A 15,814-nucleotide genomic window follows, 5' to 3' on the forward strand; every position below is an offset into this window, starting at 1 on the left:
GCCGTCTGTTACAGATGCACTGAAGGCCTGTTACGGTTTTTATAAGCACTTTTGTGACTAAATATTATGGAAAATTAATTTAGAAGTTAGACAATTTGTGTTTCCATCTCTGATGAAACCAGTGTTTAATTGTTTGGTGGCTTTTAGGGCTGGTCAGATTGAGTGCTTTGCTTAATAGCAGGTTTTCCCTTCTGTTCTTCTGTTCAAAAGTGAATAACATAGGAAAATCTGGATGTCCGTTTAAGGTTACACCAACATGAAGCTCCTTAAGGGATCTTCGAGCTCTTCGTTGGCCTAATTGTCCCACGCAGCAGTAAACTTAAAGTGGGGTTGACCTCCAAGTACAGTGGTGCCTCACATAACGATGTTAATTGGTTCCAAACAAAACATCGTTATGTGAAAACATCGTTATGTGAAGCACCATTTCCCATAGGAATGCATTGGAAACCGGTTAATCCGTTCCAATAGGAATGGATTATCCGGTTTTCTCCCTCCCCCCGTGGCTTGGATCTGACCCACGGCGGCTAACTCAGCCATGGCTTGACTCCCTAGAGTCCGGCCATGGCTGGGGTAGCCACCGTGGCTCGGATCCAAGCCGCGGGGGGAGGGTGGTGGGATTGGAATGCCTTTCAGGCATCCCGGGCTTGGATCCCACCCGCCGCCAGTTAGGGTAACCGGCGGCGGGTGGGATCCAAACCCGGGATGCCTGAAAGGCATCCCAATCCCACCACCCTCTCAGCCTGCCCCCACAGCTTGGATCCAAGCCGTGGGGGATCGCTGGGAGCGGACACCCCCCCCACCCTGCAGCCGCCGCTTGAAGCCTCGCTGCTTTCCCCAGCCATTCTCGGACGTCCAGGCGTCCGAGAACGGCTCGGGTAGGCGGCCTGGGCAGGCTTCAAGCGGCGGCTGCAGGGTGGGGGGTGTCCGGAAGGTTTCCAGGCTTTCACCTGGAAACCTTCCGGATACCCCCCCTCTGTCCCCGCTGCTGGTAGCCTGCCCGGGCCGCCTACCCAAGCCGTTCTCGGACTTCCAGTCGTCCGAGAACGGCTCGGGTAGGCGGCCTGGGCAGGCTTCAAGCGGCGGCTGCAGGGTGGGGGGGTGTCCGGAAGGTTTCCAGGCTTTCACCTGGAAACCTTCCGGATACCCCCCCTCTGTCCCCGCTGCTGGTAGCCTGCCCGGGCCGCCTACCCGAGCCGTTCTCGGACTTCCAGTCGTCCGAGAACGGCTCGGGTAGGCGGCCCGGGCAGGCAACCAGCTGGGGCTGGCTGACGCTTCGGAGGGGCCGCGGGGAGAGGCCTCCCCGCGGCCCCTCCGAAGCGCCGGCCAGCCAGCCGGCATTCTCGGGGCGGGCACTTCGGAGCGGCCGCGGGAGAGGTCTCCCCACGGCCTCTCCGAAGCTCCCGCCCGGAGAATGCCTGCAGGCTGGCCGGCGCTTCGGAGGGGCCGCGGGGAGACCTCTCCCGCGGCTGCTCCGAAGCGCCGGCCAGCCGGCCGGCATTCTCAGGGCAGGCGCTTCGGAGCGGCCGCGGGAGAGGTCTCCCCACGGCCTCTCCGAAGCACCCGCCCGGAGAATGCCTGCAGGCTGGCCGGCGCTTCGGAGGGGCCGCGGGGAGACCTCTCCCGCGGCTGCTCCGAAGCGCCGGCCAGCCGGCCGGCATTCTCGGGGCAGGCGCTTCGGAGTGGCCGCGGGAGAGGTCTCCCCGCGGCCGCTCCGAAGCGCCCGCCGGGGGCCTATGGGGGAAACATCGCTATGCGAGTTTCCTCCATAGACAGCCTCGCTATACGAGGCTGTAATTTCCCCCAGAAACCCCCTCGCTATGCGAATTCATCGTTAAACGAGGCATTCGCTAAGCGAGGCACCACTGTATATACTTTCTTGGAGGAAGAGTTTGGTTATATATGTGCTATGCTATAACAAAGTAAATTGAAATAACTTTTTTTTTTTTTAAAAAAAAGAACGTAGTTGTTCATATGTGCATTTACATTTATATGTGATGTGCTGCTAAGGAAATCTTAGTGGACCTGCAATTCCCTTTTTAGTGTTTTGAGTCGGGGAGGGGACTATATCTGCATTCTGTGCAGCCTACAGAATTCTGAGTTTTGGTCTTGCTCTTGTAATATGTTGCTCTTCTTTTCATTAAGACAGACCTGCTCTTCTTGTGCTTATGATGCCATTGTTGTAAGCCTTTCACTGGTAAAACGTATGTAGAAGGACCTTATTATATATCATATGCTTTTGCTGAGAATGGAAGGGGCAGGAAAGTGAAGGCATTAGAGAATCCTCCTGGATGTTAACAGTGACAGCTGATTAAGGTCCAACTATTATGGTAATAGTCTCACTGATGAAATATACTGCTTGTGCAAGAGCTGTCCAGTGGAACTGTTCAGGGTAGCCTTGCAGCTGGATTTTAATGGATTTTAGTCTGCTTGAATTCAAGTCTGCCTTATTCCATTATAATGGGTTTTTAAACACTTATTTTCTTTTGTTACCCTTTGTAAGTTTGCAGTATATGGCATATAATGCATTCACAAACCTAACTAATTACTGGTTGATATTTAACACACTGCCTTGTCTCAATTGCTTGAAACAAATGCCTGATCTAATATGAAGCTGCCTTATAGTAAAACAGACCACCAGTACTTTCTATTTCAGTTGACAGTAGCTTTTCAAGCTGTCAGGTCCTGCTACTGGAGGTGCTGAGGACTGGATCTAGATTCTACTGCATGGAAAGCAACACATGTTTTATGCTGCTGAATTGTGCTTTCTGTTATGCAGCTAAGTAAGAAAGGATGCTACTTAACTTCATCAGTAATAGTACCAATGAGTTCTGTTTTGGTCAGACCTCAGCTGGAGTGCTGTGTCTAGTCCTAAATTCCACGGTTTAAGAAGGATGTCAGCAGGGTGGATGTGTCCAGAGGAGTGTGATCAGGATGGTAAAAGGTCTGGAAACCACACCCTGTGAGAAACGCTACTGGGAGATGGATATGTTTGGCCAGGTGAACAGACAATTAAGAGGAAATATAATAGCCCTCTTCAAATATTTGATAAGTTTTCATGTTGAAAGTGGAACAAGCTTCCTTTCCGTAGCTTTAGAGGGTACAACCCAAAGTAATTGATGGATATATACTGTGAAAAAGAATTTTTAATCTATTTTACTTATTTAAAATATTGTATCCTTAAAAAGACCTAAGGCAATTGACATCATTAAAAGACAATATTTAAAATTAAAGCAAGAGTCGCACTAAAAAACTGTAAAGAAAAACAACACCAAAAACACATTCAAAGCAGTAAGGCACATCAGTCCATTTGAAAACTCCTCTCAGGCAGCCAGTCTCTGAGGGAAAGCTTACTTGAAGAGAACGGTCTTTGTCTTCTTGTGAAAGGACAGTAGAGATGGGGCCAGCCTGGCCTCCTGTGAGAGGGGATTCCAAAATTTGGGAGCCATGACAGAGAAGGCCCTCTTCCATGTCCCCATCAAATGCAACTATGAAAGTAGTGAGGCTGAGAGAAGCGCCTCTCCTGATAATCTTAACACCTGAGTAGGGTCATAAAGGATAACACAGTCCTTGATATAGCTTGAACCAAACTGTTCAGGGCTTTGTAGGTGAGAACCAACACTTTGAATTGTGCCCAGAAATGGATCAGCAGCCATTGGAACTGCTATAACAGGGATGATCCCTCCAACCTGTCCCAGTTAGCAATCTGGCTGCCACGTTTTGGACTCACTGAAGTTTTCTGACACTTCTGAGAGGCAGCCCTACCTAGAGTGTGTTACAGTAATCCACTTGGGATAACTAAGGCATGTGTCACTGTGGCCAGATTAGACCTCTGGGACTGAGTGCAGTCTCATCAACAGTGGATTAGCTGCCTTGGAGTGTGGTGAACCCTTCTTTGTTGGAGGCTTTCAAACAGAGGTTGGCTGGCTGGCTGGCTGTTGGGGATGCTTTATCTGTGTAATTCCTGCTTGGATAGAGAGTTGGGCTCAATTACTGTTGGGATCCCTTCTAGCTCTCTGTTTCTGTGATACTTTCTTTTCAGTGGATGACATCTGGGTTGCATCTTCATTGTTCCATTGTCTGGAATAAAATCTTTGTGTTTCCCAGTCCAGTCCTCATGGGTGCTTTTTCTCTCTCTTTTCCCTCTCAGGCATGGTCCTTGTGCGTAGTGAGAATGGCCAGTTATTGATGATCCCTCAACACACGTTGGCACAGATGCAGGCCCAAGCACATGCACAGTCCCAATCTCAAACCAGCATGACTCCTCGCCCTGCCACACCTACCAGTGCTTCTTCAGTGCAACTCTCGACTGTGCAGGTCAGTTCACTGAGAAATGTAAGTAAAATAAAACCTTAAATTTTCTTACACTTGAGTATATCTAATCTGGCTGCTTGCAGACGTTCCAGTCTCCGAGGAACACATTTATTGCTTGGATATGCTTTACAATCTGTTTTGAGTGCCTGCCAAGTATACTCTTTTTCTGTGTTATGCTTCTTTAGGATTCTCAAACTACTGTTCTATCCTTCAGAATTCAGATGCTGTATTTTTATCAACTCCGTGTTAAATAAGGAGAAATCCCTGCTACACACACTCTGAAATTAGATGTTAACACAATTTGAGAGGCAGAAAGGGCCATAAATCATTCTGTGTGTAATACTTTGTGTAGTTGAATTTTAGTGTTCACTTCTTTGTTGGTAATAGAAAGGCATGTGTATTTGTGTATAGACATGTCTTTGGGATCTGTGAAAGGGATTAGGAACCTCTGGTTATAAGGAATGTTTCAGCTGTTATCTCCAGTTGGTGCCTCTGGGCCAGAAAAGTTTCCTCAATTTTGATCTAAATGGGAAAGCTGAAAGCAGATGAAAACTCCCTGATTCTTCTGTTTGCAATTTGCACTTAGAACCTATGGATTGAATCAAGACCGACATGTTTAGAGTAGATCTGTTGGAATTAGTGGGGCAAGTTACTAATACTATTTAAATATACATGTTGACTCCATGTTAAGCACAATCAAGGATGGATAGATTTTTTTTTTCAGATTTGGAACCCCAGAGGCGAGAAAGTTATGGTTTCTTCTTAATTTTTTCTTTTTTCTTTTTTTTTGGTTTTTTTAAATTAAAACTGAGGCCTATTGACAACATTTATTTGCAGTAGTGTCGTTCTACCTGCTGTGGTCAGGTGGGAGTCAGACTCCTGTTATAATCTATCCCTTAGAATAGTGGTTACCCTAGGTGTTCTTCGACTGCAATTCCCAGAACCCTTCGCCACCAGCTGTGCTGGATGGGGTTTCTGGGAATTGCAGTCCGAGAACACCTGGGTTACCTAAGGCTGGGAAACACTGCCTTGGAACCATTCCTTGAAAAGTGTGTAATTAATGGCAAACTTGTGAAATTAATAAATCTAATGATCCACTCTGACCTTAGGAAGGGATAATTCCAGCAGTAGCCAAGATATTTTCAGGATTCTCAGCAGGCTCAAAGTAGACATTACATGAGTGAACTCTATACCACTTAGCAATGGGTACTTTGGGTATGGTGGTAGCTTTGGTTGGTTTGTTTGTTTGTTTTAAACTGCAGTCAGGAGAAGATGAAGGATGAGGAAAGGGGAGCAGTTACTTAACCCTCTCCTCTCTGGCTCTAGTGCATCTCAGAATAGCGCTCCCTCTCCCAGTTCCCAGCTGCTTTTCAGTTTGTTGAGGAAACAATATTTCTGTTTTTCCAGGCCAAGTGGTAAAGCACTTAGGGATGGTGTGCTTTGGAGTAGAAAATACAGGCTGAAGGGTTCAGAATTTGCATGCCAGATGTAGGCTTTCCTGTTGTATCACCCTTTTTGAAATTGCTAATTTTGGCAGGAGTTAACTTTTTAAAGCTTTTTTAAAAAAAGCCTACAGTAGGGATCTGCATGGCAAACATTTTCATATTTATTTTGTTTACATGAAAGGGACTGCCTCTTTCAGGTAATTTGATTTGCGTTACTTCATTTGTCTTTTCTGGCACGAGTCATCCAAAAGTTCTAAAGAATCCTTGAAAACAACCCCCCAAAATTCAGAGCCAAGGTAACAGAGAATCATTGTATCCAAAAGCAGGCAAAGATACATAAGGAGGAAAAGACATTATCAGACTTATATAGGCACCCACAAAGCTCAGTGGCACATCAGAACAGTCACAAAATCCACCCAGCCCACATCCACAATCAAAACATTCCTCCAAATGCCACCAAAATATACACATGTAACAATGAATTCACAATAAATTAAGCAAGTAACATTTGAAAAAAAATCACTGCACCATATCCCAGACATGGGGGGGGGGAGGCAAAGTGAGATCATCCATAGCCTCCTTTCCTGAAAAGCAAGCAAGCAAATAAAGGCAAAAAGTACAGTCAAGCCCACTCCCCTAAACTACTAGAATATGGCAAGATTTCTCTTCTCCTGCCATTTGATGCATTCTCTTCTGTCTTTGAGTCCTGTGATCAGCAGTAGGAAAACCTGGCGGGCAGCAGCAAAAATTAGAATAGAATGGGGGATTTTTAAAAAATGAAGTAGAACTAAGTGTGCCACTTATATACCACTTCACAGCTCTTAAAGCACTTGTTGGGTGGTTTACAATTGAATTATGCAGGTACACATTTTCCTCCCCCTGCCCCCACAACTGGGTACTGAATTTACCAAGCTCAGAAGGATAGAAGGCTGAGTTAACCTTGAGTTAGCTACCTGAGCCTTTCAGGATCAAACTTGGGTCATGAGCAAAGTCTTGACTGCAGTATTGCAGTTTAATCACTACACTACGAGAGTCCTAAAAAAAAAAAAATCGAAGGAGAGCAGGCTGCCTAGAGACAGCAGCAAAACTAACCCAAAGAAATGGGGGAATCAAATCAAGAAAACGAAAACAAGAAAGAAAAGCATCCAAGATGGACACACAGAGACAGGTAGCCAAGGAAGTGCGCAGCCTCATCCATGACACCAGGAGCTCACCCACCCACGAAGAATGACTAAACTAAAGCAAAGAAAGAGTATGCCCTACAGGTTCCATCCAGTCAGCGCCCTTTTACAGATTCAATATCCCCATTCCCCGGCCAACTTTCCAAACATTTTCCCTGCCCACATCCCAAACATTCGGATAGGCAGCTGGCAGCAGCCTTTGTGACACTATTGTGTCACGAAAAAAATCCTGGGCGGTTTGACAGCTGAAAGGTGAAAGTTGAAAAAAAAAGAGGGAAACTTAAAAGAACTCTGTTTCATTAATATGAATCGGTTGTGTGGTCAGCCCAGTTTGTTGCGCAATCAGACACGAGGACTGTGTTACATTATACCAATTTGCAATAGGGTTTCGGCAAGTTTTCTCCAGTTGTACTCTGCATTTGATTCATTTCAAGAAGAGCACTTGCAAGGCTTATGTTAATTTTGGGATCAGGATAAAAAGAGTAGCCCTGTGACTTTATGGTGAAGTTACATAGGAGCTTGGTACAAAAGGATTGGATTGGCTATAATGTCCTTGACCTCTCTACACATTCTTTCCCAAGTTTTCCTGTCCCTCTGAAATGTTTCTTCCTGGGTTTCTTCCTGAGAAGAAACCCAGGAAGTTTTCCCCCACGTTCCACATTTTCTCTAGACAATCCCTGTAGCCATTTCAAGCCATGTTGTCTTTGCTTTTTCATTCGCCTTGCCTGTCTGTGGCATTGCAGCTGCTCTCAGTTCATCACTGGCAGAGTTGCTTCATCTTCTTTACCACATCCTTTTTTCTCTTTCTGTATGTGGACTGAACTGATCCTGATAGGCCTTATTGCGACTTTCCTTAACTTGGTGCTTTCCAAATGTGTTGGCCTTCAGTCTCATCACCCATGCCCAGTTTGGCTGGCAAGAGGCTGGTGAAATTTATAGTTTCAACACATCTCAATGGCATCAGGTTGGGGAAGGTTCCTTGAATATATCAACCATGACCAGTGTTGAAAATAACACTATTCAATGAAAATGTCAGGGTATGATTTAAAGAAAACATTGTAATCTACCTTCCGTAGACCTCTTAGGATACCAGAGTTTCATTGCCTCCGTGTTGGAATTTCTGCCTAAAAACACCCTTTAGATTTTAACCTGTTTAGGCTATTAACTTGTTTTTGTATGTGAAGTCCTTCTCCACATTTTCATTTAATATCCATGAAAAATATGGACTGGATCTGATATTAAGAGATGTGCCTATCAACCGGCACAAAGCCATGATTGTTCTGTTTGGTTGCAGGCTTACTTTGAACAGTGGGGAACCAAACATAGTATGAGAAGTAAAGTTTAAGCTGAGTTTCATGAAATACTATTTTTCTCTGACTGCTGTCATTCTTGCTTACATCTTTCTGAGACTGCTGCATTAAGCTAGACCACTTTATTTATGTATGTGGAGCTTTTTCTCCGTGAATGTACCTGGGATTCTTTTTTCAGGCTCCTGGAACGCCTATAATTGCACGGCAGGTGGCGCCAACCACTATAATCAAGCAAGTGTCTCAGGCACAGACAACTGTACAGCCCACGACAACGTTACAGAGGCCACCTGTAGTTCAGGTGAGTTTTTGTCAAAACTGGTATGTGGAGCTTCTAAAGCTGAAGAGGGCAATTACATGAGTCTGAAGGAGTGGGGTTAGAAACGATAGGCTGGTTGGCATCTGAAGCAAACTGAAAATGGATCCTGGATTAGACCCATTGGACTTGGTCATTGCCTGTGACATTTCTGCACTATATGTTTGTAAACATCTGCAGTATGAATGGACATCATCCATTCTAGGCAAATCCATGTTGAAAGGATTCTTTGAAGGAAGGAAGTTTCAAAATCTCTGGAATACAGCACTAAAAATAATAAATTTGGCCTCTTTCCTTGACAGTTTGTTGAGCATTAATATAGTCACACTTCAGTTGTTACCTTCTTTAGGTACTAGGGTGGCATGAATTGAAAAGTTTTTCTTGGGATTAAGCTCCTACACCTGCTGTATTGGTGGAGTACCACTCTTATAATAATGGAGTTTGGTTCTTAAGAAGTAGAAGTAAAACAGATTTATGTAATTACATAGCAGCAGGTCTATAGCCCATTGTGTGGTGTACCTGTGTACAGTATTCTACTGCTTTCTACCTTTTAAGCAAAACACATTCTCTTTAATCAACTTCCAGAGTTGTCAGTTTTGAATGCATAGGGCTTTGTGCCACCTGGTGGCCATTTCTTTAAACCACACATGTGTTTTGTGGAGGATGTTGTGTTGGTGATAAATTCTCTATTTGTTTGTGTCTTCTTTACATAATTGCCTTGTACCTGGATTTATTGCAGCCCCAGATTGTCCTAGGTAGTCCTGCACAAACAACTGCATTAGGAACAGCAACTGCTGTGCAGACTGGAACAGCTCAGAGGACGGTGCAAGGAGCCACAGCGACCTCAACTGTGGCCACAGTAAGATTCTGATGATTCTTTGCTGCAAGTTAAAAGCCAAACACTGCTAGCTCCCTGGAGGAAGAATCAGTTAATTGACATCCAGTATATGTTAAGTATGGAGCATACTGGTTTATGTAAAAGGAGCCCCTCTCACACAACCCAGCTTTTTGTGGCAAAGATGTTAATTTATTTTAGTGCGAAATTTTGTTTTACATCCATGTGCACAAACATTATAAGAATGAAACTGCCGAAAATGAATTTGTTGTGCTGAGATCTTGTAAATGTTTGTGAAAGTGTTAGTCAAATTTTACTGGGTTCTCTGTTTAATAAACTAAGTGTTCTATACTGAAATATATTAACTTATTTGCCAACAAAACCTGAATTGTTAGTAATTTTCCCCATATTTATATCCTTGTCAGTTCTCCAGGCAGGCAGAAGTGGGATCAGAGGAAGGAAGGCTTGGCAGAGGCCAGACCAGAGGGAGGGAGGAAATAAGGGGGGAGCTATAGGTTGGAATGCAAATTGCATTGCAGCTAATATGAATTGTGAACTCCCAAATCAATATATGGCTCATATGTGACCACTGACTGTGATTTCAAATATAATACAGGCTGCAAATCAAATTGCTCTGATTCAGCTTTCCAGTGTAATTGCACCCTTATACAGTTTATTCTTCTCCTAGTGTTGGTGAGAAGGGCACAGAGTTGTCCTGTGTGCTGAAATATTGCCCCTGCTTCCATGAGTAGAAGACTTATCCATCTACTTATTTTGGCTTCTAAGATGTATCTGGCATTGCCAACAAACCATCAGGGCTGTCTTTATTATAATGAACAAAAATTTGCTTCCTTTCTTAAAGAAAAAAAGAAAGCTTTGATTCTTAGAAAGTCATGCTGTTTCCATGCCCATATGTGGTGCCTTATATGTGGATTGCCAATAATAATAATTAACAGCTCTGTTGGATTGCACTGCTTTGAAATGATGGCCTTGATTTGGGGTCTACAATGCTTGGGAAGGATTCAGATCTGTCACACTCCACTCTTCTCACTTTGCTATCTTTCTGTCCAACAGGAAACCTTGGAAAATGTGAAGAAATGCAAGAATTTTCTCTCTACATTAATAAAACTGGCCTCTTCTGGAAAGCAGTCTACGGAAACTGCAGCAAATGTGAAAGAACTAGTCCAGAACCTGCTGGTAAGAAAGGCAAAGAATTGGTTCATATGATTACTTAAACCTTTGCTTAAGTGGTTTGTATATGAGAAGAAGAGGGTGAAGGTTTCTAGTTTGTTTTTGAGAACAAGCCCCGGTTCTACCTTGGATCCAAAATTGAGCAATGATTTAAAGCTTTGAAGCAGATTTGTTTTGAACAGTTTCAGTTAGAACACACACTTGAATTCCTTGAGCCTAGAAGTAACTCTGAATAGTGGCTTGTTTTTAAGTAGAAGTGATTTTCTACTCTCTCCTTGTGTGGAGAAGAGTATAGGGCAAGGGAAGCGTGCATGGTAGGGGCTTAGTGTCACTTTTTTGCAGCCACCTGCAATGTGGATGAGCTGATGGTCTGAACTGGTCAAAAACCTACTAAGATTTAAGCAGATAATGCTCAAATAACATAGAATTAAAGTAAGATGTAACTGTTAAGTTGAAACCTGGAGGGCAACCAAATTGTAAAAAAACCCCAAAATTGGCTTTTTATCGCAACATGAACAAACAGATTGGATGACAGCACATTTTGTGTTCTTCTTTCCCCACTTCCCCCCCATATTCTCCTCTACCTTTTGTACTCCTTACCTTATCCCTAGTTTTAAAAAAATTAAAAAAACTTACTAAGACTTGTGAAATGTAAGGTCAGAAAGGCATACTGAAATTTTTGCCTTTTCATAATGTTTTACAAAACAAGTCAAGGAAGGTGTGCTAATTACAAATTGGTTGTAGAGAATTTTATTTTGTACTGTTCTACTGATAATTGCTTAATACTTACTGTGTGACAGAATCCAATAACACTTTTTTTGGCAACGTGATGATGGTAGAAAACCAAGTGCTGTTTCAGAAATTTAATAAAGGAAGAGATCTTAACATCACACGTTGTTATTCTTCACATTTCTATACAAAATTGACATCTGTGATTGATTTGTTTAGAGCAGATAAGTGATTTGCACAGAACAAAAGTATTTTGGAAAGCAATCAAAAGATTTCGTGAAATCTGCCTAGTGACAAGTTATTGTAATTTTAAGGTTCTTATAAAAGCTTATAGTTCAAAAATATTCTAAGTCTTGGTTTGTCTCTAATGACATCTGTACCTGCCTGGCATGTTTTAAACCAGTTGCTGTCCAAATATTGGCAACTACATAAGAAAATAAAAAATTGAACATGGACAACAAATTATACAATTCGAAACTGTAATTTAGTTATGTGCTTTATTTATTTATTTAAAATATTTAAACCTTTCTCAAGAGGACTCAAGGCAGCGCATGCGCGCACACACAACCACGCGCACACAACCACGCAGACACAACCACACACATGTGCATGTGTGCGTTCATGCACGCAGATGTACACACACAGAGAATATAAATGTTTGAATAAAAAAGAATGTTATGTAAAATATATACTTACATAATTTTATAAGATCTTTTTAGGAATGCAGATTTCAACATAATTTGTATCATGATAATTAAGAATGTTCACAGACTTCTAATTGAAAAAATGATAAATGTTTGAACATGAACGTGGAGGGACAAGAACAGTTTTGGATCTTTAGTAATACAGGGGTCAATTTTGTTGCTTGAGCACAGTTCGTAAGAACAGATTAGATGCGTGTTAATGGCCAATATCCTGGTGAGTTATGTGGACATGGAAAGGTGACCAGAAAAGTTCTCCCTCTCCTCCAGCAGGCTCCCATTTGTATGCCTGCTGGTGGCTGTGAGATAACTCATACGGCAGCTTCAATGGTCACTTGTGCAACAGCATGCCTACCAGAAATGGACACGCTTACGGGGTTGCCCTTCCACTCCAAATAGTGTGCAGGCCCATGTGTGTTTAAACAAGACTTGCAAGTTGAAGTGGGCTTCGTGGTTTTATGATTGACAGGTAATGTAGTTTTGGAGGGTCAGCTGCTTTATTTTATTTTATTGATATGCCGCTCCCGTTAGTGCTGCAGCACTGCTCTAAATAAACATCATTTTTTAAAAAAACTTACCCAATAAAATACTATGCAAAGATACAGTTGTGTTCAAAATTATTCAACCCCCACTGAAATTGAATGTTTTGGCCATTTTGACATTGATTTTGATCATTCAGTCATCTTGCTTACATTTACATGAAAGAGGCACTTGTAGGTCAGAGAAATATAACCTTAAGTTTATAATGAAATAACCACAAATGTCTTTTCTGTGCTCACATCATTATTAGTTTTTATTCAACCCCCAAGTGACATTCAATCTTAGTACTTAGTACAACATCCTTTTACAGTTATAACAGCTTTTAAATGTGAAGCATAGCTTGACACAAGTGTCTTGCAGCGATCTACGGGTATCTTCGCCCATTCTTCATGGGCAAAAGCCTCCAGTTCAGTCAAATTCTTAGGCTTGCGCACTGCAACTGCTTTCTTTAAGTCCCACCAGAGGTTCTCAATCGGATTTAAGTCTGGTGACTGTGATGGCCACTCCAAAATGTTCCAGCCTTTCCTCTGCAACCATGCTCTAGTGGACTTGGAGGTATGCTTGGGATCATTGTCCTGTTGAAAGGTCCAACGTCTCCCAAGCCTCAGGTGTGTGACGGACTGCATCACATTTTCATCCAATATCTCCTGGTACTGAAGAGAATTCATGGTACCTTGTACACGCTGAAGCTTCCCTGTACCTGCAGAAGCAAAACAGCCCCAAAGCATTATTGACCCTCCGCCATGCTTCACAGTAGGCAAGGTGTTCTTTTCGTCATATGCCTTGTTCTTCCTCCTCCAAACATAGCGTTGATCCATGGGCCCAAACAGTTCTAATTTTGTTTCATCAGTCCACAGAACACTATCCCACAACTTTTGTGGTTTGCCCACATGACTTTTGGCATACTGCAGTCGACTCTTCTTATTCTTGGGAGACAGCAAGGGGTTCTGGCATGGAGACCTTCATTACGCAGTGTGCGCCTTATTGTCTGAGCTGAAACTTCTATACCCACATCTGACAAATCTTTTTTCAGTTCCTCAGCAGTCACACGGGGACTTTTCACCACTCTGTGCTTTAGGTAGCGCACAGCAGTCGAAGTCAGCATCTTCTTTCTTCCACGACCAGGTAGCATTTCAACAGTGCCCTTTGCCTTGAATTTGTGAATGATGCTTCCTATGGTGTCTCTTGGTATGTTTAACTTCTTTGCAATCTTCTTATAGCCATTGCCCTTCCTGTGAAGACAAATCACCTCTTCTCTTGTCTTCCTGGACCATTCTCTTGACTTCACCATGTTTGTAACCACACCAGTAAATGTCTAGAAGGAGCTGAGTATCACAGTCATTTTAAAGCTGCCTAATTGGTGCTTATTATGCTTGATTGGTGCTCGGTGACATCCACAGGTGTTTTCAATACCTGATCGAAAACACCTGAATGAACCTCTCTTCTTCAGAGTGGTAGTCTTTAAGGGGTTGAATAATTGTGGCAATGAAGAAACCACAAAAGAAACATTTACTACTGTATTACATAAACAATTGATGTTATTTTAGTTGCATTTGGTTCTTTAAAACGTCCTTGTAGGATTTCATTCTGAATACAATTCCAAATGTACACTATAGTCCCTAAACCCCTTTACAGCATTGGGGGTTGAATAATTTTGAACACAACTGTATCTACTCCTAATGTATGGGAAACAGGTGTTGCTTCAGAGAGGGTTGGTTGGTAGCTTCCATTATTGCTCACCCTTTGATTTTCCCAGCAAGTGCTTATGGATGGTGGTAGTTGAACAGTACCTGAGAGGTCATATGTTTCTTGCCCTTGGTTTAAATAGATGAAGTGTTAATGTCTGTATTTCATTATGGAGAATCTGAATCTTAAATCATTTCTACAGGATGGAAAAATTGAAGCAGAAGATTTCACCAGCAGGCTGTACCGGGAACTTAATTCTTCACCTCAACCGTACCTTGTGCCTTTCTTGAAGGTAATCCTAGCTTATTCTGTTGCATGTCTCCGAGTGCCTGGCCCAATAAAGAAGTTCCAAACAAGATAAAATATTGGAAATTATATTTGATAGGATTGATAAAGATGACTGACTGGCTAGTAATAAATAGTAGAGTATGAATTCTTGTCTCTTTCTCTGTTCCTTTGTAAGGCTGTAGAAGATGCCAGATGTTACATTGTATTTTACAGACTTTGTAAAAGTTATTCTTTCGGAAACGTTCAGTGGCCATGCTAGCTAGGTAATTCTGGAAGCTGCAGACCAGAAAACGTTTCCAAGTTTGGTATGTTCCAGGTCTATACACACACGTATGCTTGATGTTGCACCTCATGTGATTTCCAAATGGTCATTCTATGAACCAATCGTAGGACATCATTATAATAGCAGTGAACTGTTAAATCCCACTACAGTACAGGAGAGTTTACCTTTCTAGTTGTGTATTATTCCTGCTGGTAATGTGTTAAGATCTGCTGTATTTCCAAACTGTCCTGGGGGATCAGCAGTGAAAGGCCAAAGCTTATGCTCATAAGGCATTCCTTGTCAGAAGTCGGTGTCTTGAGTATTCTTGTCATACGCCTGTACGGTCAAGGGTTACTGAGTGTAGATATCTTTCCCCCTGAGAGGACTGGTTGTCTTCTAACTTGAGGTCTGTTCCAAAGTACTGCTTTTTTGGTTAGAACTGTTAAGAGTAATGTGTAATTCTGATTAAGCTTTGAAGTCTTAGCATTGTTGGGTATAGATCGGAGAGTGACATGCCTGCTTTCTATGTGCAAGGATTATACAGTGGGGTCTCGACTTACGAACGGCTCGACATACGAACGTTTCGACTTACGAACTGCTCTCATAGGAATGTATGGACTCGACTTACGAACTTAGATTCGAGTTACGAACTCTTTTTTTCCTTTTTTAAAAGCTAAGTCCTCTTAGGTTAAAAGGAAAAAAGAAAAAATATCCCCCTCTAGTGGCAGAAGGCGGAATAGCAGCTTCCCATTAGTTTCTATGGACGAAAAGAGCAGATACGGATTAAATGGTTTTCAATGCATTCCTATGGGAAATGCAGATTCGACTTAAGAACTTTTCGACCTGAGAACTGCCTTCCAATACGGATTAAGTTCTTAAGTCGAGACCCCACTGTTTTTTTTCAGACCTTTCAATCGCGTGAGTGTTCACTTGTTCTAACATTCTAAGGAAGTACAGTCCAAAGTCAGATTTTACCTCCTGGCTTACATTATTTGAGCTAATACCTTCTTGGGATGACTGAA

The 15,814-nt window shown here is 42.7% G+C and overlaps 1 protein-coding gene across 3 annotated transcripts in view; it reads left to right on the forward strand.

The window, feature by feature from the left end:
• Positions 1 to 15,814, forward strand: part of TAF4 (TATA-box binding protein associated factor 4) — an 89,439-nt gene that overhangs the window by 52,687 nt on the left and 20,938 nt on the right. For 2 of the 3 annotated variants that reach the window (XM_072996780.2, XM_072996781.2), the window contains exons 3-7: positions 4,148 to 4,332; positions 8,426 to 8,545; positions 9,300 to 9,419; positions 10,470 to 10,592; positions 14,445 to 14,534. In XM_072996780.2, coding sequence (XP_072852881.2) covers positions 4,148 to 4,332; positions 8,426 to 8,545; positions 9,300 to 9,419; positions 10,470 to 10,592; positions 14,445 to 14,534 — 638 coding nt within the window. The remainder of the gene's footprint in view (positions 1 to 4,147; positions 4,333 to 8,425; positions 8,546 to 9,299; positions 9,420 to 10,469; positions 10,593 to 14,444; positions 14,535 to 15,814) is intronic. The other variant, XM_072996782.2, reaches the window with a different exon arrangement.

This window comes from Pogona vitticeps, chromosome 4 (assembly GCF_051106095.1).
Source record: "Pogona vitticeps strain Pit_001003342236 chromosome 4, PviZW2.1, whole genome shotgun sequence".
Classification (NCBI taxonomy): domain Eukaryota; kingdom Metazoa; phylum Chordata; class Lepidosauria; order Squamata; family Agamidae; genus Pogona; species Pogona vitticeps.